General features: G+C 40.4%; 1 protein-coding gene across 1 annotated transcript in view; it reads left to right on the top strand.

Annotated features, from left to right (window-relative positions):
• The first annotated feature begins 353 nt into the window (after positions 1-353).
• PLCL1 (phospholipase C like 1 (inactive)) overlaps positions 354-24,930 on the top strand; it is a 214,478-nt gene continuing 189,901 nt past the window's right edge. Inside the window, exon 1 of the mRNA XM_075093863.1 lies at positions 354-725. Coding sequence (XP_074949964.1) covers positions 453-725 — 273 coding nt within the window. The 5' untranslated portion in view covers positions 354-452. The remainder of the gene's footprint in view (positions 726-24,930) is intronic.

Genomic DNA, 24,930 nt, shown 5'->3' with positions numbered 1-24,930 from the left:
TACCGCCCCGAACGCCCATCCAGGCGTCCCGCGGGCACGCCTCCCCGCCAACTCTATTGGACGACTCGGCGCCCCCGGGAGGGTCGCCGCAGCGCTGAGTGGCCCGGCCTCCCGTCCGTCAACGCCGCCTGTCAAAACACGCCCGGCTCCTGTCACAACAGAGCGGTACCGCGGCGGCACTTCCTGCGCGCGAGCCTCCCGCACGGCGCTCCCCGCCGCCGCCTCCCTCGCCCCACCGCCACTTTGCGCCCTCGCCGTTCCTCCGGTACCGCGGGCGCTGCGGAGTCCCGCGCGGGCAGGCTCAGCTGCGGGGGTCGGGCATGGCTCCTGCGGGGAAAGTTGACGCTGCCGCCGCCGTGCCGTGAGGGGAGCGCCGCGGGACGCCGTCCGTCCGTCCGTGTCGCCCCCGCCCTCCCAGCGCCCCGGGGAAGTTGACGCCGCTCGGCGGGGCGATGGCAGAGGCTGCCGGCAGCAGGGAGCAGCCGGCGACGGGCCGTGCCCCTCCCGACGCCGCTCACCGTGCCGAGGAGGAGCCCGAGCCGCCCTCGCTGGACGCCCCGGCGGCGGCCGCGGGCAGGAGGCGGGAGCGCCGCAGCGGCGTCTCGGCCGTCGGTGCCACCGAGCGCTTCCCGGGCGGCAGCCTGGTACCGGCGGCAGCGCCCGACACCGACGCCTGCTTGCTGGAGGCGGCCAGGGCCACCCCGCGGAGGAGCAGCATCATCAAGGTACGGGCGGGCCACCGCGGCAGGGAAGTTTCCGCCGGTGCTGCCGCCGCCGGGTTGCCCGGGCTGAAGCCGCCGTCCGGAGCCCGTGGGGCCGCTGGGGCTGGCGGGGGAGGGGGCGGCGGTGCGGGGGAACCCCGCCGGGCAGGGGCTGCCCCGCCCGCACTGAGCCAGGGCGGCGGGGTCGCGGCGCAGCCCCCCCGGAGCCCTCTGTGGAAGGCGCGGCGCCGGACCGAGCGCCTGCGGGAGGGGTGTGGGCGAGGGGCCCGGCCACGGAGCCGGTGGGCGGCGGGGTGTCACTCCTGCCGCCGCAGAGGGGTCCCGGCCGCACCCCTGCGTGCCCCGCCAATTCCGCAGCGGGGCAGCTTCCCACGGAGTTGTAAAGATTTTGTGTAGCAGCTCGTATCTGTCCTATTTAATATTTATGAAGTACCTGGAGGCAGAATAAATAGCTTCCACTGCGATGGTTTTCTTTGCTCTTGAGTAGCAAAATATGCAGTGTCACAAATTAACAGAAGGCGTGTTTGGAGGCTGCATGTAGTACAGATTGCTACGGAGCAGCACCGTGTGTTTAACACCCTTGATGCGAAATTAACAGGTTGGGCGTGATCTTAAAAGCCTCCGTCTTTGTTTTAATCTGGTAAGGAAAATGGCCTTATGGTTACATTCAACTGGGGTTTTTCTCCTCGTTTAATTTTTAGAATAAACTACGTGGTTTCAAATTAAATGATATCTCCTTGCAAGTACATAGACTAATCTCTGGTTTCTGGGGAGATGATGAATGAAGTCTCCTGGGCAAACTTAATTTAGCATATGGTCACACGTGATCCTCTTGTAGTGATTTGCACTTGGAAGGCATCTGGAGAACAGTGCAAAACGAGACTTCACTTCTGTAAATGTGTGAAGGCACGGGGCAGAGATCTAGCTCAAAGCAAGAAGCAAAGACACATGCTTAGCTCTTAGAGCTTGGTATATCCGTTCAAAGAAGGAACAGATAAACAAAAATATTTGCTTTTTGCACTTTAAAGCTTTAACATTCGGAGGAGAGAGAGGTAAAGTGCAAAAGAGCCTCGAGGATCATTTGAAAGATCCACCTTGAAGTTTTAACCCATTAAGTCCAACAAAGCATTGAAGTGTGGTTTTAGCCTTCTAAAGTCATCCACTAATGTGATGGGAATGCTTCCAAGCTGAAGTTGCATAAATGCTTTACTAAATCAGGACCAAAGTTCTGTAAGTGTTCTGGTATGGAAATGGTATTTTCTCTTGGAATTGTGTGAAGGTTTCAAAAATTGAAAATAGACAATCTTGGACTTAAGTAAAAGAACGTATCCTTGTTTTTACAGACTACACCAGTTCTAAGTGGTAGATATATTCTGAAATCGCAAATGGTAGATAAGTTTTAATGACAGGGTAGTGTTTTCACGATAGGTTGATATTTAGCAATGCTACTGAGAGTCGTAACAATCTGTCTTCCAACTGGGGGAAATTTTTTGAGGTACATCCTGGGATGGTGTTTCTCAGCTGAGATATTTCTGATAGATGACAAAGCCTTAATGTCATATAAGGAACTGGTAAGGCCTCATCTGAAATACTGGGTAAAGTCAGTTTCCTGTGCTTGGGAATGGTGCATTTGAACTGGAGCAGGTGCAAAGAAAGATAACTCGGATGGGCTGATAAGGTCAATGGATTGAATACTGTAATAAGGAAAACTTGATTTCTAGGACAGCATTGCCTTTAGAACAAAGGATGCCTATGAATAGATCCAGTCTGGAAACTAGAGTATTATTCCAATCACTGTAAGGGCCTGGAATGGTCTTATGATAGAAATGGAATGAAAAATAACACAATTCATCTTAAATTTAGTTGTTAAACTGCTAAATTAGATAATGTGGTTGTGTCTGATAGCAGGCATTTGAACTTGAGAATCTGCAGGCTGTGCATCTCTAAGGCACACTGCCGGGACCTCGTACAGAGCATTATGTTTATTTTCCCCAGATGAGGTTGTCTCAATGGTGTGAAAAATGTTTTGAGTCAGTTTTCCTTTGGCATTGCACCAGTGAATGGAAATACTTTTAACTTGGGATAGGTATTGAATAATTTATTTGGCTGCATCTTTCTGGGATTTCTGATGTCCTAGGAAATGTTCATTAGGTGTTAAATGCAAATTTTAGGTTGAATTCGGATAAAACCCCTGACTTATTTTACCTTTTCTGTTTTTTCAGGACTTCAACCTGCAGAAGTTCTGTTTAAGATTCGTACGTTTTGCAGGGGAATGAATTTGACAATGCTTTATTATATTGATTTTACTCTAAGAAGTCTATATGTTCATATAAATCCATAGTCAGAATAGTATTCCATCACCTTCTTTAAGCTGGTTTTACCAGCTAAAAAGGGGAGGTTTAAGAAAGCAAAGGAAGTTGTACAGTCAGGGCAAGCTCTTACTCTGCAGGAGTTGAACACTCTTGTCCTGTTTCTCTACCCATTATTTAAAGGTGCACTTTAAGCATGAGTGGTCTTGCTGAATTAAGCAAAAAGTTAAAATTCTGTAGATTTACATGATCAAAGTATGCTCTTAACAGCATTTTCTTCCCAGCTGTCTTTTAGAACTCTGCAAGTTTCATGGTTAGCATCTGAGAGCGCAATTCCAGTGGAAGCCAGACTTGCTTACGTTGGAGTGTTTTGGCATCCACAGTATAACTGTGAAGTATAAGGGACTTGCTTTAAGAACCTTTCCTGCAGCAAATTACATTTGGCATATACTGCAAGTAAAATATGAACCCTTCTAGATAATCGTCAGTGCATTCATGTGTTCTATATTTGACTTCAGAAACAAGAGAACTCATTTATATAAAAAGAACAAAATGTAGCTAGAATATTTTTATTCCCAATTTGCTTTGCTAATGTTCACAGCGTTGTAGATTGAGGTAAATCTGAAATACCATTAATGAGGAATAGTCGTAGCTGTTCTTGTGCTTTAGAAATTTTCCCTAATACATGTGCATTTGTTGTTGGTTTTTCGTGGGCTTTTTTTGTTTCCTTGTTTGGATTTTTTATTGCAAGGCAGATGTGAATGGTCTTACTACAGAACTGGAGCAAGAAAGAGTTTTCGCCGTGAGGAGCCCAAAGTCAGCAGAGTGTAATCGCTGGGAGACAAAATCAGAGAAGAGGCAAGAGAGCGTGGAACTTGACCCATTTTCAAAGAAGCCTAAAGATGGACCATGCATCGGCTAAATTATTTGCTAAGTGTTTCCATTTTTTTTTCTTGTGAATAATCCAGGGCCAATTGTTTGCAAATAAAATGATAATTGCAACCACTTTTAAATAAGGAGAATGGAAGACAGTGCTCTAAGAACGGGATTTCTTCTTTCTTTATGTGTAATGCTTTGCTAGCCTTCCTGTGTGGGGCTCTAAACAGAGTCGACTGATGTTGTTTTCCTTCTGGCATGTTCCTTCTGACATTGCCACGTACAAGCGTTTTAATAAATGGGTAGGAAGGCTGTGTAATTTGTTATGTAATGCCTACTGAAATATATTGTAACTCTTTTACCAAAATATTTCCCTGTTGGTTCTTATCAGGCTTCTCTGTCTGCTTTGTTTGCATGCAGTACAAACTTTTGGGACCATGTGGCTTTTTTTCTTCCTCGATCTTTGTGTCAAGATACTGTAGCAGATAACGCAGCTCTGAGTTGTGTTAGTAACAGCCGACTGTGCCCATAAAGTGAACTTGAAGTAGGAACTGCAGACTTTAAGACACAGTAGAGCTCTGAGACCTTTCACTGAAATTCTTGCAATGGCTATTTGCTTCTGTTTCATGCACAGACTTTTTTCTTTAAAAGCCAGTTGTGTTGTCCTTGCCTGTCTCATATATATATACACACACACATGCTAGTCTAAGAACTGCAAGGATTAGGGTTTTGCAATTGAATTCATCAGTGGAAGTGCGTCAAGATAACCAGCTGTCTTGTTTCAAGAAGTTTTATTTACCCTAGTGACTTTTTTAGCTTAAAACCCCCCAAACCTACAATAAAAAAGAATGAGGTTTAGTTTCTTTCAGCTTGTGTTCTGAAGTGTGGTGACAGAATTTAAGTGTTTAAAATACATCTGTCTATGAAACATGACTATTTAAGACTTTTTCTTTTTTTTTTTTCAGAAGACAGTAGTTTTTCAGGACTGTCATGATTCTCCAGTAACTCTTACTCAGCTTTTTGCTGTGTTAGCTTACATTTAGATACTTGCTGCTTGATAATCTAAAACTATGATTAAGTAAGATTCATTAAAGCTGATTAATTAGTTGATATCCCAATGGTGATTTTACCACAATTTCATTCTTTGGCATATTCATAAGTACCATAGAAAAAGAGGAAAATATTTAGGTAGAGAATACATTAAAGAATACCGTACAGCCTAAAAAGGCCTGGAGAGGCCAAGAATGACATGCCTAGCCATTGAAAGACTGCCACAAATGAGAAATTCATTACATTGGTCTGGAAAAAGGTAAGTGGTTGGTGATATTTTAATGTATGTAAATTCTCAAACATTGTGGGGAGTCACAGAATGTGAAGTAGGGGAAACCCACTGGTAGTTATATAGCAGCAGGTTTAAAATAAATGAGTTTTCTGACGCAGCATGTGATTAAATCATGCACTTAACAGCCACAGAAAGCTGTGGCAGTCAGAAATGTAAACTGATTCAAGCAAGTTCAAAATGACAAATTGATGGAGGAGAGCTTTGCAATGCACCAAAAGCATCTGGCTTAGAAAGTCCCTAAACTATAAGCTGTTGAACACTGGGAAGCTACAGCGGAGGATCAATCACTTTGTACTTTCCTGCTTCTTATGAGTCTCCCCATGCATGAACTCCTGTAGCTGGGGTACCAGCCTAGATTGACTTTTATCTAATCTGGTATCTATTTTTTAAGAAAAACTTAAATACACTGATAAGAGACACAGAAGACACTTTCCTGTTATTCCTAGTGTAAAACTTTCTTAGAAAATAATAATCTTGTTAATTAGTTATTTAGAATTAATTTTTATTCTTGCCAGCTTTACAGAAGAGAAGCATTTTGGAGATTTTTTTTTTTTTTGATTGCTGCGGCATAGATGTTTGTAGTCTTTATAATATTTTCATAACACTGCACCTGTATTCCATACACCACTGTTTTTTCATAAGCATCTACTTAAGACAGGTTTGAACAGAATGTGTACTGGTTGTAGACCTGCTTTTGTCCAATGAATTATATCCAGTAGTTAGTATCACTGAAGATGGACAGTTTTTCTATGGAGCTGTGGCATTTATCACACAGATAATTTCTCATGGAGGGAAGTAGGTGTTTAAGACTGGGGTTTAATCCCCACCTCTTCCCTGAAAACAAAGCAGCATTGATAGGTCCAGTATGGCTGTGCCTAAGATAACATTGTTATGAGAAGGATTTTCTTGTGGAATTTTTTGTGTAAAGCTATTAATTATTATTATCTGTAGCAATGCAGACCACAATCCACTGAAGTGGATTTTAAGTGTATAAAATGGGATTCAGGTGCAGGATTTAGGCATAAGAAGCTGTCCTGAAGGCTCAACTAGCTTCTTATGCCTTTCAGAGATCTAAGTTTTCCAGAAGAGTTTCTTACAGAGATTTTTCTCTTGTGCAGGCCCAGAGCCACTTACACTTGCTACTAAGCATTTTAATATATACCTTGTACCCACGTCAATCCATGAATAATAGGTGAAGGTTTCTTTCCATTAAATTTCTTGAATTTTTCATGTTTAATTTATACTTTCTGATGGTTGGATTTGCTACAAAATAAAATAATTCTGATTTCCAGCCATCTCTGCACACAGGCAAAAAAGTTATTTAAGTTAACTTCTTCTCAGGGAGAACTTGGGGCCTGACTAAAAGTGTCTTAAAAATCAATGGGAGCTTTTACACTGACTTGTGTAAACTTTAGTTAGTACTTTCAAAAAAACAAGGAACCAACCAAACAACCCCTCCCTCCCCCAAAACCCCAACAACCTACATCCAGGGCAAACTACTTCTATTAACATACAGATTTGCTGTCAACTTTATTCTAACTGCTGACTCTGGAGTAGTTTTCTTGCCAAACTGTTCCATATAGCACCTAATGTAACACATGAGTAGTGATCTCAAATGTGGGTAGAGGTGGATAATAGCATTGTGTTTGTGGTATCTTTCTATACAGAATCATAATAGTTGAGATTATTTGAATGTCTTTCACTGAAATTACCTGAAGGTGACCTTTTTCAAACTGGTGGGACAATATCCTTTCTCTAGGATACCAGCAAGTCCAGCGATCTGCGAACACAAGCTCTGGCAGGTCTTTTCAGGAAGTCATTTAATAGGTTTTCTAGGTAAGAGGTAGGAGCTGTTATGGTCAGGAACATGAGATAAAGTTGGTCATGCTGGTTGATTTGTTTTTAAAGCATGTTATGTGCACAAAGACTACTGCACAAAAGAACATAACGATTAAAAATAATATTCTGTTGCAGTAATGGTGCTGGTGGGTAGAGCAGTGGTGGAGAAATGCTTTCTGCTGTTTTCCAAATATGTTAAGCGGCTCTTAATAAAACTAAGTTTTCATATCTGTGCAGAGATGCAAATCCTGTTTCTTATGATAATATTTTATTCATTTTGTAGTTCCACTGAGAGCAACTCCATCTGTAACAGAAATGTTTTATTTGAGTTAATGGTATATTTTTTTTCTTTCCTTCCCCACGGTAGATGTGAAAATGCAGGCAGTTACTGTAGAACCAAAAATGCATCCTCTGTGGTGAAACATTTAGCTGATTGTGCTTGTAAATGTAATCAACACGTTTTTTTTTTCTTTCCAGGATGCACCTGGTAGGTGTAATTTTTGGTATTACCTTGGTGCTTTTTCTAAGAAATGGGGAATGATGATTAATATAACTCTTTATTACACATGTATTCTAGCTTATTTTCTTCTTTTAGCCAATATGACCTGACATGCATGACAGTTTAGAAACTACTCAGACTTGATTTAAAAAGTTAAGTTCTGCAAAAGGCTAAATTCCTTTACCAAATACTAAGTTCTGAAGACTGATACCTTTGTATGTATTGGTGTAGAAGTGTATTTATAGTCAAAGCCTTGATTTTAAATCTTTCTGTATCATAGTCATTTTTGGTTTTGAAGCCTACTTATGTGGAATACTGTCTTCTGGGGCAATCTTTTTATGTCAGAAATTTGCAGTTTTAGTGATTATTGAGTCCCTTCCTGAAATGTGTTTAAATTACTGAGATTATTATAATGACTTCATTTAGTCGTGGTTCATTGTTAACACATGTATTTATTAAGTTGAAGGTCTCTGACCATTAAGGCTGCTATGTACAGGCCCTAATTTAAATAATTAACTGGAGTCAAACTGAGATAAAAATATTCCTGTTCCAGAGCTACTTATATCAACAAAATTAGTCTTGGGCTTATTTTGGGCAGCATGTGTCACGTTATGTTATTGTGACATGCCTATTTAAAGGTGCATCAAAGTCTAAAAGGTAACTGACACCAAAGAATTACTACTTTGCTACTGTACTGAGAGGCTTTTAAAAAATATTCTAGGTTTAAATGTATAACATGAAGGTTTGATTCTCCTCCTGAGTTGCATACTCAGGGGAGTAATAACACTCACACCATGTCTTGGATAACCCAGCAAAAACAGCTACAGAAAATTCATTATAATCATACTGATTATCCCCCAGAGGTTCTTCATCCTGCTAGTTCTCATCCCTCCTGGCTGACCTATGTTATGCTGCTTTGGTACTTCTCTGAGGGGCAAAAGGAGCATGTCTCTGCTGCTTGGTACCTTGTTCAGAGATTTGTACAAAATGGATGTTAGTTTGAGTACTGCGAAGTTTTGTGTATTGATTTGCACGGGTGTAAATGACTACAGAGGAAGCAGGGTCGCAGATAATTAGGGCTCCAAAATCATCATTCTTCACTGGAAGTTTTTCTGTAACTTGGGTACAACTTCTGAATGGGCAATAAGAACCTCTGTTTGATATCTATTCAGTATGAATTTGGCTACTTAATTACATACTTTTCAAATAAGTCTAGACTCAGATAATGTATTAGTGCTCATGGTTTATTATTTTATGGACCCGAAGTCTGTCAAGCTATGCTGAGCAGTGATCCTCCCAGTGTAATTTGGCCCTAATTACCTGTATTGCATTATAGGTAGGCACAGTATGTTTTTGATTCATTAAACAGTTTTGATGGATTGCTAATCTGTTTTGATTGTAAGCTATAAAAAGTTTTTATCTTATTTAGCTCTTTCAGGTAGTTTGGGGGAAAACACAACAAAAAAGGAGTTGCTTAAATAAAATGCAGGGTGTATTTGTGGTTTCAGAGACCTGCTGCTTATGCAAACATGGCTGTATCCAGCTTGCTCTTATGTATGGTGGTGCACCTTTCTCTGTGTTTTGTGTTGATATATCTCCTAGAAAGTGTATCTGCTTTAAAAGAACAACCAAACCAAAACCAAAAGAACAACCAACCAACCAAAAACTTCTGCCTGGAGTATTGATGAAAGACCCATGAATTTAAGAAATTCTGTAACATTGGATCCTACTGCAAAGTCAATACATTTTGAGGAGTATTTGCACTGCAGTGACTGCATGAGAACATTAGTTAGACTGTGTTTGCAAGAAAAAGGTAGGAAGTAAAACTCCTTGATCAGGAATCAGGTGCTAGTGCTTAAGTAACCTGGAAAGCCATGGGGCAGAGCAGGGTGAGACCATGTCCAGAAGCTCATGTGAAATTCGAGAATTGGATTATATGTAATCCAAATGCTGCTGGGAGGGGAGGCTGTCATGGGGAGCAGGCAAGGCTGATGTAAAACTGGGGAGCCTGGCTGGGAGCATGGGCAGTGGAGTTGGGAGCCAGCCAAGAGTGCGCAAGCAGGTTAGGGACAAAATGAAGGGCATTGACCAGGACTCAAGCAAGGAAAGGTGTGCAGGGCAGAAAAATAACAGTTTGTAGCCTGAGCTGAATTGCTCTGGTATAGTGGTCTCTTGGGCATGTACAGAGCTAAGGGTGTGTAGGTATTTAAGGAGAGTGGTGGCTGAATGATGTAAAGTTCTGGGGTAGAGTCCCCCCTGCCTGCAGGAGGATGCAAGGTAGCTGCTAGGAGGGGAGAGTGTCTTTTTCTTGCTACAAGCACTTATGGCAGCTCTGGTGGAGGGAACAAGAGGAGTATGAGCAAGGGCTAACTTGGTCCTGCTCTTGCCAGCTCAGTGGTTGAATCTAATTCCTTGTATCTCTCTTCCCGGGTGAAGCTTGCCACCCATTCTGGGCCAACTCCAAAGCCATTTGAGCATCTTCTATTAAACTTACCACACCCCTGTAGCATTCAGGCAAGTTTTACCATTTTAAGTTAATATCACAGTGGTGTTTTAATTTTGGTTTTGCTGTCAGGATAATTTTTTGAGAGAAGAGGTATTCTTGGTGGAATCTGTCAGTTTTAGCCTACTGTTGGTGTTTGCACAGAAGAATAGAAAGCATCATGTTTTGCTTAACATTAGATTTTCTCTTAAGACACTTGCAAAATACAGTATAGGCAACTCCCATTGTAAATGTGGGTGCGTTTGGGGCTCTTGCATTAAATTTTTTATAAGCTGTACTTTTGTTGGGAAGAGCCACGCAATTTGGTTTTTTTTGTTGTTCTTTTAATTTAATTCTATAACAATTTTCATAAATACCTGGTTAGAAGTTGCATTTCACTGATCTAAAGTGACTGCTGATCTCTTCAAGCTAGACCTATCAGGAGAGCGAGCTATGAATGAATTACTGTAAGATCTCTTCCTTTTCCAAATGAGATTATGTAGGAGCTTATTAATTTAATAAATGTAACAGTTTCATGAAATTATTATACTCCATTGGAGTATGACACAGCTCCAGGCTACCTCATATAAATACCGTAACACAAAAATTCTGTGAGCACTGGCTAAAAAATAGATATTGAAATTAATTCGGTATATGAAAAAAGACTTTCTGCAAACATTTTGTGTTCTGTGGTAGATGGAGCACAGTCCTGAAGACTGCTTGGAAGCTGCACAGCCTTCGGTGGGAACACAGTGTGTGAGGTCTGCTGGGGCCGGCCTTGCTCTGTGGGTAACACCTGAGTCTTGGCACTGGGGTAAACACAGATTTGTTCTGGCAAATATGTATGGATGTATCCTGAAGGAAGTCTCATCTTCTAGTGTTCCATAAAATTGGTTGTACTTGTGTATAATTTGGAAATGCAGGTCATAGTATACATAACTTGTGACTTTCGTTCTCAGAGTGTTACGATTCACAGTGGCAGTTGCTCCCTAAAGCAATGCAGATTTTGAGTACAAACGTAGTTTCTGCAGTCTCTGGAATCAGTGGCAATTTTCCCATTGCTATCAGTGGAGGAAGGATGGGGTTGAACGCAAATACCCAGTCACTAAACCCTGTTATTTTACTTTGAAATTTTCTTTTTCAGGCTCTTAAAACACTGTTAATTTTGTTATGCTGATCCTACTTTGAGCTAGGTGAGGTTTGTTTGGCAAAACTGTATTACTTTAAACCTGAAAAACATTACTGCTGAAGAATGAAATTTAGGGGATTGTTTCCAGATAATAGTTGCTCTTATTAGAAACACAAAAAGGGCTAAGTTGCTATTAAAGCTGGGAAAAATGATAGAGGTGACTTAATAAACTAATGTACTTGCTGTGAGTTATTTGCTTGGCATTGCTGCTGCGGGGTCTGTGCATTGAATGCATATTAACAATTCCGTTCATATTTAATACTTTTTTTGCTACATCTTCATTGATGAGAGGGAGGCACCTTCATACATAGCAGTGTGATACATGAGTCTGATGGACTGGAATAGTGCTTACAAGTAACTAATATCAATGGATTGATCCAAATCTCACTGAGATCAAATCAGAGCCTCTTCTCAGACTTCAGAACATTCTGCTGGTGCTGTTGGTCACCACGGAGGAGTGTTCCCTGCAGCAATACCTCCCGACTTTGAAGACTTGTTTGTTTGTTTGTTTGTTTGTTTTTTAAAAACCATTATAATTACTTATGTTGTGTTCTTGTCCTGATGTTGTGGTTTAACCCCAGTCGCAACAAAGCACCACACAGCCATTCACTCACTCCCCCTGTGGTGGGATGGGGGAGAGAATCAAAAGAGTAAAAGTGAGAAAACTCATGGGTTGAGATAAACAGAGTTTAATAAGTAAAGCAAAAGCTGTGCACGCAAGCAAAGCAAAACAAGGAATTCATTTGCTGCTTCCCATTGGCAGGCAGGTGTTCAGCCATCTCCAGGAAAGCAGGGCTCCATCATGCGTAACGGTTACTTGGGAAGACAAGCAGCATCACTCCAAATGTCCTCCCCTTCCTCCTTCTTCCCCCAGCTTTATATGCTGAGCATGACGTCATATGGTCTGGAATATCCCTCGGGTCACTTGGGGTCAGCTTCTTGTGCACCCCCAGCCTGCTCACTGGTGGGGTAAGAAGCAGAAAAGACCTTAAATCACAGAAGTCTGTGTAAGCACTGCTTAGCAATAATGAAAACATCTCCGTATTATCAACACAGTTTTCAGCACAAATCCAAACCAACCCCATACCAGCTACTATAAAGAAAAATTAACTCTATCCCTGCCAAAACCAGCATGCCTGAGCATAGATTACATAGACCAGTCCAAGGACTGTGGTGCCTTTCTGCAGAAGAACCTGGTTTGCAGCAGTAGAGGGGGAGGATAAGTAATTTTTTTGGCTTGGGAGAGTGAAATGTGCCTGTGTTAAGCAGCGTGCTTTGCCTAGGCTCAGGAGCCTTGCTGGGAGGGAGTGGGTGTGGGGAGCAGGTGAAACTTAAGTGATAGGAAAAAGGGTTAATTTAATGAAATGGGGTTAATATCCCCATTTTCTTTGATCAGTGTAAAGGATGTAAGTGTCTTTCACTGTAACAATGTCCCATGTGCTGTGAAACGCTGACATACAAGCATTTGTGATGAAATCTTGTGACTGTTGCAGAGTCATTAAGATGACTGTCCCTTTGCTTGAAGAGCTCACCTTACTGAAGGGTAATGCCCAGACTCACGTTTAGATGTGAGCTGATGCTGGATGGATGATTCCATTTACCAAGAAGAGATGAGACTGAAAGAGGAACAAAGAGCACGTTAAGTGGGGTGACTGCAGCGCAGTGCAGAGAAGTGAGGTGCTGGGAAGCTGCACCTTGTTGGTGCCCACTGGGGGCAGTGCCTATGATTTCTGGGGAAAAGAGCAATTTTGTTGCCTTTCAAAGAATCAGGACTTAAATCCTGTGAAGGAAAAACCCCGAAGCTTACGAGTGCACTCAGACCCTATAGCAGTACCTTGCCTTCCAAATAGGAGAGGCCCATACATTTTTTCCTAGCTTTCTTAAGAAAATTGGCATATAGCTGATGTTTGGCTTCCACATATGACTTCTCTGCAAAGAGGGAACTGCATATTTCCTTCAGACCACCTTTTAACTTCTCCAAGGATACTCAGCTCGAATAAACTGAGCTATATCCTACTGCAAGTGCATTTGGCATCATTTTTAGAAATCTGAGGATTTGAAAGGAACAGTGTGGGCAGTGTTGCATTCACTGGGTGAGGAGAGGAAAGATCCGCTTCCTAACATAAAAAGGATGCATCATTTTCCATCTTGTGTGAACAGTTTTGAGGCAAAAGATGTGACCCTGCTGAGATGAACCATTTATGTGGTGTAGAAGTGGCATAATCCAGAACTTCTTCTATTTAATTTGAAATGCCATTTACTTTGTTTACCTAGCTGTACACCTACTCAGGGATCACAGACTGTCTCTAACTTGTGTTGTGGCATATTGCAGCCAGGAGCACATATTGCACAGTTCTCCAAATGTCATTCAAGGAAAACACTGAAGTGTTTACATGTGTGGATATCTGTATGTTCTAAAGAACATAGTTGCACTTGCTCAGTTTATTATCTTCCTATCCAACTACCTAGGTATGTATCGTGTATACTTTGCATGCTAATAGAAATTCACAAAACATATTTGATTGAGGTTTTTAGGCTAAATTTTGCATTATCACACAATTTTAAACTTGATAATAATTGCAAAATTCAACTTTTCAAAAGGAAAAAAAGACTTTTAATTCAGCATTGCAGGAGAGATATACATATAAAAAGGCAAAGTATGGATTATGCTGCCAAATAACTTGCCTATATTGCAAGTACGTTTTTTCTTTAGTTATTTCCTACTCTTTTTGGCCTACTGTAAATACAAGTTACAATGGTTTCTGCAAAAGGATTTTTTAATAAGAAATTATGTATAGCCAAGTCTTGATTTTAAACTGTCATCAGGAGTTAGCTAAAATTAAAGCTGGTAGTTGGTTGGCTATATAGCAATTTGCATTAATTCTTAATTAAAAGAAGTTTCCATATGGACAAAGGCCAAGGGCCCTTTTCTTGGAATATGGAAATAAAAAAAGTGTCAGAACGACCAGAGAATTCAAAAGAGCAAACGTCACATCCATAGTGTGGTGGGTTTGCTGGAGAACTGGAGTGCTTGCCTGCAGCCTGAGCTGGTGGTTTCTGCAAAAAGCTGCTGTTTGTGTTGCTCTCTGAGGAAGAAGAGAGGTGCAGACTGTCTGGTGCTGCTGTGGCAAACTGCAATATAGAGCACTCCCTCATGCCAACACAATTGCTTGCGCAGATGTGTTGCAGACTTGAGACTTCATTTATTCTTATTTAGGCCTGTTGCATTGAAGTAGGATTTGATCCATACTGTATTCAGGTAGAAAAGGCTATTCAGGAGCCTTTGGCAAAACTCTTGGTATCAGAAGTGAACATTAGCTTCATGAGTGCTGAATATTGGCAGCTGTAAATGAATGACCTTTTTCAGGATAGAACTGGTGAATGCCCCTGTGGAAAAATACGAGCTACTTGCAGTTTGAACAGTGGAAGTTGTTCTTTAATCTTCCTGATGTATATATAAAGTGCCAACTATACTGTTGAATTAATAAAACAGTACATGCATCTGGTTGTGGGGTTTTTGTTTTGTGGTTTGATTTTGTTTTTTAATTAGTGGTTGGTTGTCATGCCTATCTGTATTTTTAGTGGCTGTTCATAGTGCATTTTTTCTTCAGGAGCTTTATACATTTCCAGTTATGGGTTGATAGCTGAATCCATGGGCAGTGTTTGGGTATAACATTGCATTACCCCTTTCGGTTTATTATGGTCCAGTAAAGTAATTAATGGATGAATGGTGGAGCACTGGAACAGGCTCCCAGGGAGGCAGTCACGGTGCCAAGCCTGACAATATTCAAGCAGTACTTGGTCAACGCCCTCAGAGACATGGTGTGAATTTGGTGTTGTCCCATGCAGGGACAGGAGTTGGACTCGACGATCTCTAGAGGTCCCTTCCAACCCTTACCACTCTGTGACTCTGTGACTGTGACTCTGTGAATGCAAATATGGATGTAAATGATAAGAAAGAGAATAATACTGTAGAAAAGTTGTAAACACACTGCATGTCTGTATAACTTGATATCACCAGTTACTTCTCAGCTAGGGGTCTTGGCTACTCATTAATGTATACACCAGATTTTGCTCTGTTGCAAACTTAAAGATTTCCTCCCTCTTTGATGTTTTTGAAAATATCGTGGGTTTTGTTTGCCTTTTTTTTTTTTTTTTTTTTAGTGTTTTGCCACTGCATATGTAATGCATGGTTTTGTTGCTGTATAAAAGATTTCACTATGTCAAGAAAGTATTTGGGGTACCTGTCACACTCAGCTGTATTGGTAGTGGAAGTTCCACGCAGTTATAATTTTAAATCCCTTTTCTAAAAGGCTGGAGAGCTAACTTCACTAACATTTAAGACTTCAGACATCAGGGAGGTATTAGGCATCCTTCTGGAAGGACCTGAGGTGGCTGGACACATTACAAAGCTGTTAAATGACCTTCTAATGATTTCAGATGAGCCACTAACAATGAAAGAATGCCAAGCTTTTCTTTCGTTCTGTGATGATTTGGTGATCAACAGCAGTAAAATAATCCAGGCAATGCACTGGGGAGGATTGCTGCTCTTCTCAAGTGGTTGTTTAACTTTTAAGATAAGCTTCATGGTGTTTCCAGTGATAATAATGATTAATGCTTCCTTTGCTGTTGACTGCTCCAGGTTTTTTTTTCTTTGCAGTTTGTATACTACATGAGAAGTTTACCACTGTCTCTCCCAGCAGGTCACTTACAGCCATACCTAGCTGCTTAATTAATTTTCTCGTTATGATGATGGATTCGTATTTGGTTTTACAGATCTGTCTGAGTGCCTTTTTCCCTGAGGACACCGCTGTACTTTGTTCTGGGAGGTGTGAAAAGCAAGAACAAAAGTTTAAATGCCAAATAACTGCATGTAGAAGCGTTCAAAGAGTTGGAGGAGAACAGCCTAGGAAATAATTCCCTTCTCCAGCTCACTTTAAAGTATGTTGTGCGTTGTGCAATAGTATGCTGTAGGGGAAGGACTATTTGGTCAGAAGAGAAATCAGAGCTTGTAGAGAGTTAACTGTGGGGACCTTTCCCACGTAATCTGATATAAATATTCTGCTGGAGAAGATGCTGCTTGTATCAATTACTGTAGCATATGCTTGGAGCCAAAGCGCAGAGTGATACAGGATGGTATCAGAGTATCTATTATTGCTAAAACACAGGGAGACAGAGGATTGTATTGGAGTATCTATTAATATAGACTACAAAGGTTGTGATGGACCTACCAAACCCTCAGGGAAGGGGGAAAAGCATCATGGATCCAGTTCAAGTTTTTGAATAGCATTTCTTCTGTACATTTTCTCTGTAAGCAAGGGTAATCTGTGTGTGAAAGCTTCATTCCGTTTAGCCATACTTTGTCCACTCTCTGAAGCCAATGTCTGGTGTTGGGAACAGAGGAAGTTGGCATCACTGAATGTGTCTGCCACCTCAGGGGAATAGGCTGGATGCATAGGGCAGGGGAGCAGTGGAGAAAGCTTGCAGAGTGACTTAATGAGGCCTTCACTAAGTATTTCTAACCTTTGCCAGAGTCTGCCAGCCATTTTTAAATAGCTGCTTTAATTCATTTTATGGCCAAATACTTCCGCTCTTTCCTATTTTTTTCAGTCTCATCTTGCCACTTAAAAATAGAACATTTTATTTATTGCAAAGCAAATGGTCATCAGTTCATGGTGAAGATCATTAATTACATTGTCAAGTTAGAAAGCATACAACCTTCCATCCACATAGTAATGTATTTTGCCCTCTATGTTGGAATTAAATCTATGCTTCTTTGAAGCTATTGGTAATGTGCTCACTGTTTACCAAATGGCTGGTCAAGCCATGGTGGTGTTGATCAACCTGTGAATTTTTGACACAGACATACAGATTTTTAAGTTGGTTTTTTTTTCCCCACTCACTCTCCACCACCAATAATCACCTTGTTACTGTCAATTCAGAATCTGCACTTTGATTTTGATCTGTGGCCTTGCCTACACTGGGAGATTCTTGGGAAGTGAAGACAAATTGACTAAAGATGTAAAAACAACACATAAAAGTCCGGATTAAATGTGATGACTGTCAGAAAAAAAATGATGCTTTTAGTTTACTGTTATTGTGATTCCCTGCTAGTGCAGGTTCAACTCTCAGTAACATATGTTTTGACTTCATGCATTTAGCTGCTAAGTCTTATTTCTGTGCTGTCCCTGAGCAGTTCAAAGGTAAGTATCGAACCAGTTCTTTCGGTGCTTCCGGGGTTCTGCCTGAGATCACCTTGCACCACTGTTATAGTATCAGGGCTTGCAGACACTGGCGGGAACGATTCACTGTGGCGCTAACAGTGGACTAGTAAGAGCGAAAATATCGTGTTGTCAACAGACATGTTGAATATTAGTGTGTTTTGGTTTTTTTTTAAATCATGCTTATTAAAACTTGTGTTACATTTGACACAAGTATAGAGCTGTGATTACTCTTTCTGTAGTAGGCTGTACCACTGTTCCAAGACTTCAGAATCTGGAATGATAGTTTCTGCATGAAAACTTAGCTTTGGATCGTGTAGGAGTTACTGTGTTTATTTCTTTTGCCCCCATATTACTGTTTAAAGCTGTATTATTTTTGTTGCCATAATAACGTAGTGGTAAGTCTTTAGTTCAACTGTGCAACAATAATTTCTGAGTTGAAACCCCCATGCTTTGTCTTTTTGGGAAGGTATACAAGGTGTTGGACAAAGAAGATAAAATGCTTTCTGTGCATTTAACTTTAAGATTGATGGTAAGAGAAAGACAGGCAGGCACACTCTGATTTTAACATTTACAAGGACACTATGCAGCACAATAAAAGTTCAGGGTTTTTTTAATAAGCTGCTTCCCAAAAAGCACTATGGTTACAACACTGATTAAAAACAGAAGATTGGAGAAAGAAATGAGAAGGCACAGAAAAGACAGCAAAGAGATTCTTTTATAGAATGAGAAGGGAGTCTTTGCCGTGAAGGAGCATCACTCTCCAGAAGGATGAGGCTTTTAAACCACTGTATTAGAACAGAAATGAAATTATTTTTTTCTTCTCCATCCAGCTTTGAGGATGTCAGAATTTTCTCTCTTGTGTTTGCTAACAAACAGTGAGATTAAAAAGGATGCAATGTCTCTTGTGCTGGGCTGCTCGGCTGCAGCCCCAGGCTGGACAGCCAGTCTCCCTGCTGGCCACAGCTGTCCAGTCTGCATGACTGGGGGGGAAAAGCATTGCTCCCTTCGGAATAGCTTTTACTGAAATGGATGTTAACACTTCTATCATAAATATGACAAATAGTGCTTGTGCAACAAGTGTTAGTTACTCTTACAGCAACGGTTCTTTTTAAATCTTAGTGTATTTATGTCTTGTTATCTTTCTGCAAATGATTCTTCCTTTTTGCATATAGGATGGAGATTATATATATATATTACTCTCCTGACTAACACAAAAAGCGGAGGAGTCTTGGATGCTGATCCTAGTTAGTGTTCAGTATTCACGTTTTGCTGGACTGTGTCCTGAAGCTATTTAGGTTTCTTATTTTTCCAGACTGATGGAATCAGTTTAGCCCAGAATTTTCCTTTTTCAGTAAAATAATGACACTTTCTCAGCTTCATTGTTCTCTTGTTCTCTACCATATTACTGAAGTCAGTTACTGGAAATACTTTTTTTTTTTTTTTGGCAAGGCTGAAGCAGTTTCACCTTGGGATTTGGTCAGCTATGCTGGAATCTGTATGTTCTCACCGGGTTGGATACCTTCCCTTTGGACTTTCCCTCCTCCTGGAGCTGCTATATACAGTGTGGCAGTGTGACAATTCAGGCAGATCGTAAATAACTTTTGACACAGGCCTTGCTAGAAACTTAATTTCTTGGCTTTTTGGGAATCCTTCACTCAGAGAACCAATCCTCTTCTGTCCCGTGGTTTTAATTCTATTTCTCGATTCTTAACTACTCAGTTCGCTGCTTTTAAAGGAAGCCCCCCCGCCTTCTTTTACTTTTTTTTTTTTTAAGGATTATGATGTCAATCTAAAATCCTTCTCTCTGTAAAGAAGAGGGCTTCTGCGGATGTGCTGAAAACCGCCCAAGGAAAAGATGGAACTGAGTGGAAAAGACATTTCACAGACAGACTCTTGATTGCCATTCCTGAAATTGAGATCTCCTGCTGCAGTGTAGGGAATCAGAGCTGCCTGTTGTTTCATTCTTTCCTGTTCTGCCCTGTAGAGTTGTATCAAAGATGAATTTAGTTGTCTTCCTATGTTCCTACATGGAATTTGCCAGCACTGTTAATACTCCATTATTTTGGAAAGAAGCCTCCAAATTGTGTTCTATTTTATGGGTCCTATAAATAATAATTTCTGACTATAAAGTAAAATACTAGGCTGAAAATATTTTCAGATTTAAATTATCTGCTTAAGTGGATGAGGTAAATAACTGAAGGACACCGATAGTATTATGCTAATCAGTTTTATAGAAAACAATGTCAAGATCTGCAGTGGTTAAACAATGTAATGAGTTATTTGAATAATGTGTTTGACAAGTGATAAAAAAGTCTCAACCTGCAGTTTTCAGGCGGGGAAATACACTTCCCTAAGAGGTTTACTTTGGATACAAATTGAAAGGGATTTCATAATGATCACTTCTGTAGCCAAGCAAAAATATCATTTCTTAGAGGCTACTGTTACCAAAAGTCAGCAAATTATTATTCCACTTAAAATCTGTGTAGTTCTGTTTTATTTTTCAAATATATTTTGTTTTATACAGTTACAACCACGGGAATGGAAATCCACTATCTTTGAAATAGGTATTCCTGCTGCTTTTGCAAAATACTTCGACATATGTGTTTCTGTAGAAAAGGTGGATTACTTTCTCAAAACTCTTGAGACTTTCAGGGTGGTAAAACCTCCTTCTCCCCCAAGAGAGACCACCAAGAGAAATATGCTTGGTGTTGGGCATGAAACAGCTGTTATTCTGGATATTTCATATTATGTATTGGCTATAAATTTATATATTACCAGAATATACAAATTGTGAATTGGTAGTCTGTTTTATTCTTCAAAGATTCTTTCATCTGTGAGTGGGTTGTCACATCTAAATCAGATCTCATTGAAAAATAATCTAATTAAAAGGTGTAATTACAAGGTATATGAAAAGCACTGGGAGGACTCTGAACTAGTGTAGTCCAGGTTTCCATGGGGTTTGAGTGTTGAAGTGACACTTTCATAGCGTGAACTGCTTGATGAAAGAATAGGATATATAGTTATTTCTTTCTTGGGTTTAAGCTGGATTTTTTTTTAGACCCATTAATGCTGTGATCCTACGAGGCCATCGGTTTCCTGTCATGTATCAGCAAGACTATTAATGATGGCAAGTTAAATGTACATGTAACTAATTGCAGGATTGTGGTTGAACATCTGTGAGCCAGAATCTGCCTGGGTCTCCTGGAGAGAAGAAGGTTTCAGTACTGTGTTCTCCCTTGTATCACTGCTTCCCATAGCATATACGGGAGAAGTACTCAGTCTGGTTACTCTGCCTGAAGCCACTGAGACATACAAAAGGGGGAGTGAAGTGTCACACACAATGTATTGCTCTTACTTTATTTTCTCATCTCTGGTCTTGTTTGGAGTAGATCTTGACAGAAGTGTTGACCAGGGCCTGTAGAACCAGGTGATGAAACATTTTTACTGTAACAATCTAATTATCTGTATTAATCACCTTGCTTTGCAGGTTTATTTCAGGTATAGATGGCCTTCCATAGCAAGTCGTCTTCTGTACATACGCAGTAGGCCAGCACACAGAGATGCTTAAGCCTACATGCATTTGTAACATGTTCTTTTTTTTCCCTTAATAAATCAAAACCCAGGTCTGGAGGTTATAGTTTAACACAAGTAGTAGTAAGAATTGAAAATTCTACAATTGAACCTGTTTAATTTTTTCCTGATGCTCATTCCCCTGGGTGTTTTTGCATGTAAAAGCTCTCATTTCTTTTTTTAAAAGGTGAAGAAATACCGGCTAAAACAGCTCCCTCCCCAAAACACCCTCCAAAAGTCTATTCCAGTAATGACATATAACTAGTAAAAATAAAAGTAGATTTCTCAGTTCTTTTTTCCTTTGAAGAAGGAAATGCTGTAGGTATGAGCTTAGAGCATATAAAAAAGTTTTAACTGCTACTTCAGTTTGGGTGACAGAGCCATAACTGTGGCATCATCTTATGAAGATGAGTTATTCATAACTAACTTCTTAATTTTTGCCACCAGCACCTTGTTTAAGGCCAAAAAATTCTGAAGCCCTCTCTTCAATTTCTAGTAGCCAATTGATTTTTTTTTTTTAAATAAGTGGCCATTAGAACAATTCAGGTAATCAAGGGCACATATTTTCCAGAGGCTTTCATTCTGGGAACTGTGTTTTCTCATTTCTAATTACCATCCTTGGACTGTGTAAAGAAAAGCTGTGCAAGATGCATAATACTCTAAGCAGGATTTTCTTGCCAAGGTCTAGTTGCTAACACTGCTTGTGACCGTCCTTTTGAACTCGCTGCTGATGCTGACAGAGAAGCAGATGCTGTGGAGTTCATAACTTCTGGCAGAGTCCCAGCGGCTCTGTGCTTGGGTGGGGAGGCTGTCTGGGGAGCTGCGTGCTGGTGCAGTGGGATGGTCAGCCCTGCTGAGCGTGAGGGGACGTGGTGCGGAGTCGAGGGTATTTGAGGAGCAACTTCAGGCTCTCCTGGGTGGGGACTTGCAGTTGTAAGCAAAGAGGGATCTGGAGGCTGAGGATGTTGCTGTGGCGATATGGGGCAAGGCATATAGGGCACTCAGTTGTGTTCATTCCTCGAAGCTTTTGGTCCGTGCAATGACTTAAGTGACTTCCACCTCTAATTTTCAGAGGATGTTTATTGAAAAGTGTCATTTTGTATCTTTCTCACACTAATTTATTTTGCAGTGGCTTGTAATGACCATCCTAATTGCCTTGATTTTCTTCTCGCTACAGAGTTGCTATGTTTGGCCTTGCCATGCAGTTTATGTACTGAAGTGTCCTTTTGCTCGCTGTCCCTCCAGATGCTTTGTTTTATGATAGCTATTTTATGATGATCCAAGCCTTGTAATAGTTGAATCTGTAAATATTTTTATTGCATCTTTGTTAAGCAACATATTTCTGCAGAACATTTTATGACAGTCTTCCAATTCCAAATAAAGGAAGCTAGCATGCTTTCCCTTTTTCCCTGGGAGCTACAAAATTCCAGAAGTCAAATGTACTTCCTACTGTAAAGCAGTATTGTAAAGCAATACACTGCTCTCCTGACTAGTGTGACCATTAATTTAACAGAGTATGATGGTTTAGAGCCAACTCCCTCCCTTGGGTTAGTTTACTGGTGATTCCTTTCCTGTCCAATAGAAACCATTGGGTCAAATTAAGTTTGGATGCAATTCATAGTTCTCTTACACAGTTACAATTTGGGTAAGATGTATTTTAGCTTATTATTTCATATTAAAATATTTTTTAAATCTAATTAACTGAAAACACAAAGAAAATGTTTTATTTCTCAGATTATCCTGTAAATATCAATGAAAACTGATTGCTTCCTTTTCTTTAGCTCTATTTTTAGAGGGGTTGAAGAGGCCAGCTTTTCTTGTGCTGGGTGGGACCTTTAAATGCTGTCTCAGTGATTCTTCCAAGGCCTAAAGAGGTCTCATAGCTGATGGATGAATTATTATTTCCTCTTCCTATCTTCATTTTGTCAATTTGGTTGTGAAAGTAGGAAGTAGAGATAACTGCAGGCTTGGCTACAAATGAAATCCTTCAGGCTTTTCATGGATGTTGTTTGTATTAAAATACGCTTATTTAGCAAAACCTTGGGTTTGGTGTGTTAATCCAAGAAACATGTTTAAATGATTAGTTGGGCCTTATGAGAGTGCTTTAACAAATGTTTTTGTATTTTAATCAAGATGAATTAGAAATTGGGTTTAAAGGATGAGTTTTTCTGGCATCAGTGAAGGATAACTGCTATTGTGCTAAAGCAATGTCAGGATAACTAGCTGCAGAAGAAACTGCTGGATCCATTCATTGTAATATGCTTCTGATTGACTTTTAGTCTCCTCATCACTCAGTAATAATAACGCTAATGGTTTTAAAAATGTGTGAAACAAAATAGTATAAGGTAGCAAAAACCTCACTGTATTGGCAGACGGACATAGGCCATACTGTAGTAGCAGTGTGTAGCCTTGGAAAGAAAGGGGATATTAAATTGTGTTGCTATTATATAAGTTTCTATAAAAGTCAATTTAAAGGATAAATTTGGACTAAATAAACCTTTTTTTTGGGAGGCAACTATGTTATAAAAAGAAGGTGATACATTTCTCCCAAATGATACATTTCTGCTGAAAAATGTTGGTACCACATAGATCCAGAATTTGTCACACCTGTGCGTCAGGGATATGCACAGAAGAAAACATTGTCATTGAGACACAGAGGTGTTAGTCTGTCAACACAAAAATAGTTCATAAATATTTTTATTTCTACCCAAGCAATTCATGTAATGTAAACAGAAGCTTAGTATGTTCTGCTACGGAGTGATACAATATGGACTAGAGTACTTTGAGAAATGAGAGGCTTATCTCTTGGATTATTCATTCTAATCATGGCAGTGGACTTTTAAAGCACCGCTTTTGTACGTGTGGGTCTGTTCTTTGCCCTCAGTGTCAACCAGACAACCTCCCACTGAATTTGTGATGAAAATCGCTATGAAAGTAGACTGAGCCAGATCCTGCCTTCCTTTATCCACTGCAAACTTGTGAATGGGGCTTCATAGATATTAATGCAGGCAGTTTTTAAAATAAGAGTGAGACAGGGCATTGCAACAGTTTGCCCACGTGGACACTTAACGTCATCTTTAGGTTGCTTACATCTCAAGAGTCTTTGGGCAGTTTTACTCATCAATCCTAATGTTGGATTAGAAACATTTGGTAAGCCTGTGGCTCTACTGTCATCATGGTCCCTGTTAAAAGGAGTCTTCTCTGTGCCCTGGTGAATGTTTGAAAAAGCAGGTATGTCAGTATGCAGAGTCGGTATGCTCAATGTTGTTTGGATACAGATCTTATCCTTGTGTGCTGCATCTTCTGTTAATGGGTACAAAGATCCTGTTTTAGATATGTCACCTTTGCAAAATCTTGTGTCACTTCTTATTGCTAGCAGCTAGTAAAGTCAGCTCTGATATATGCCATCAGCAGCAAACGCTCTACGGATTCAGTAAAGCTGGTTAGTTGCTGACCCATAGGAGTGTTCCCTGAGATCTAAAGCCCTTGTATATACAAACAAGAAGTAAAAGGACCCACCCCCTGCTGTGTGCAGTTCCTTTCAGAAAGAGGAAGTAGCAGAGATGGGATAACTTATTTTCTATTTGTCATAGTGGGGATGATAATTTTATAAAACAAAGGAAAACTTTTATATTGTAAACCCAATATATTATTATTGTTGGACTCAATGATTTTAAAGGTCTTTCCCAACATGAATGATTCTGTGATTCTGTTTAGAACTATCTTAGTGAAACTTATTTTCTCAGTTGGCACTTTTCTCGACTGGTCAAAAAAGGGATCGTATGTAGACAAATACATACAGAAAATTCTGTGTAAAGGGTAAAAATATACAGGCTTTCATGCAACTTCATAATCTTGATCTTGCACATATTTGACAA

Source organism: Phalacrocorax aristotelis, chromosome 5 (genome assembly GCF_949628215.1).
Source record: "Phalacrocorax aristotelis chromosome 5, bGulAri2.1, whole genome shotgun sequence".
NCBI classification, from domain to species: domain Eukaryota; kingdom Metazoa; phylum Chordata; class Aves; order Suliformes; family Phalacrocoracidae; genus Phalacrocorax; species Phalacrocorax aristotelis.
Note: the sequence above shows the minus strand (reverse complement) of the source record. Positions and strands in the feature narration are given on the sequence as shown.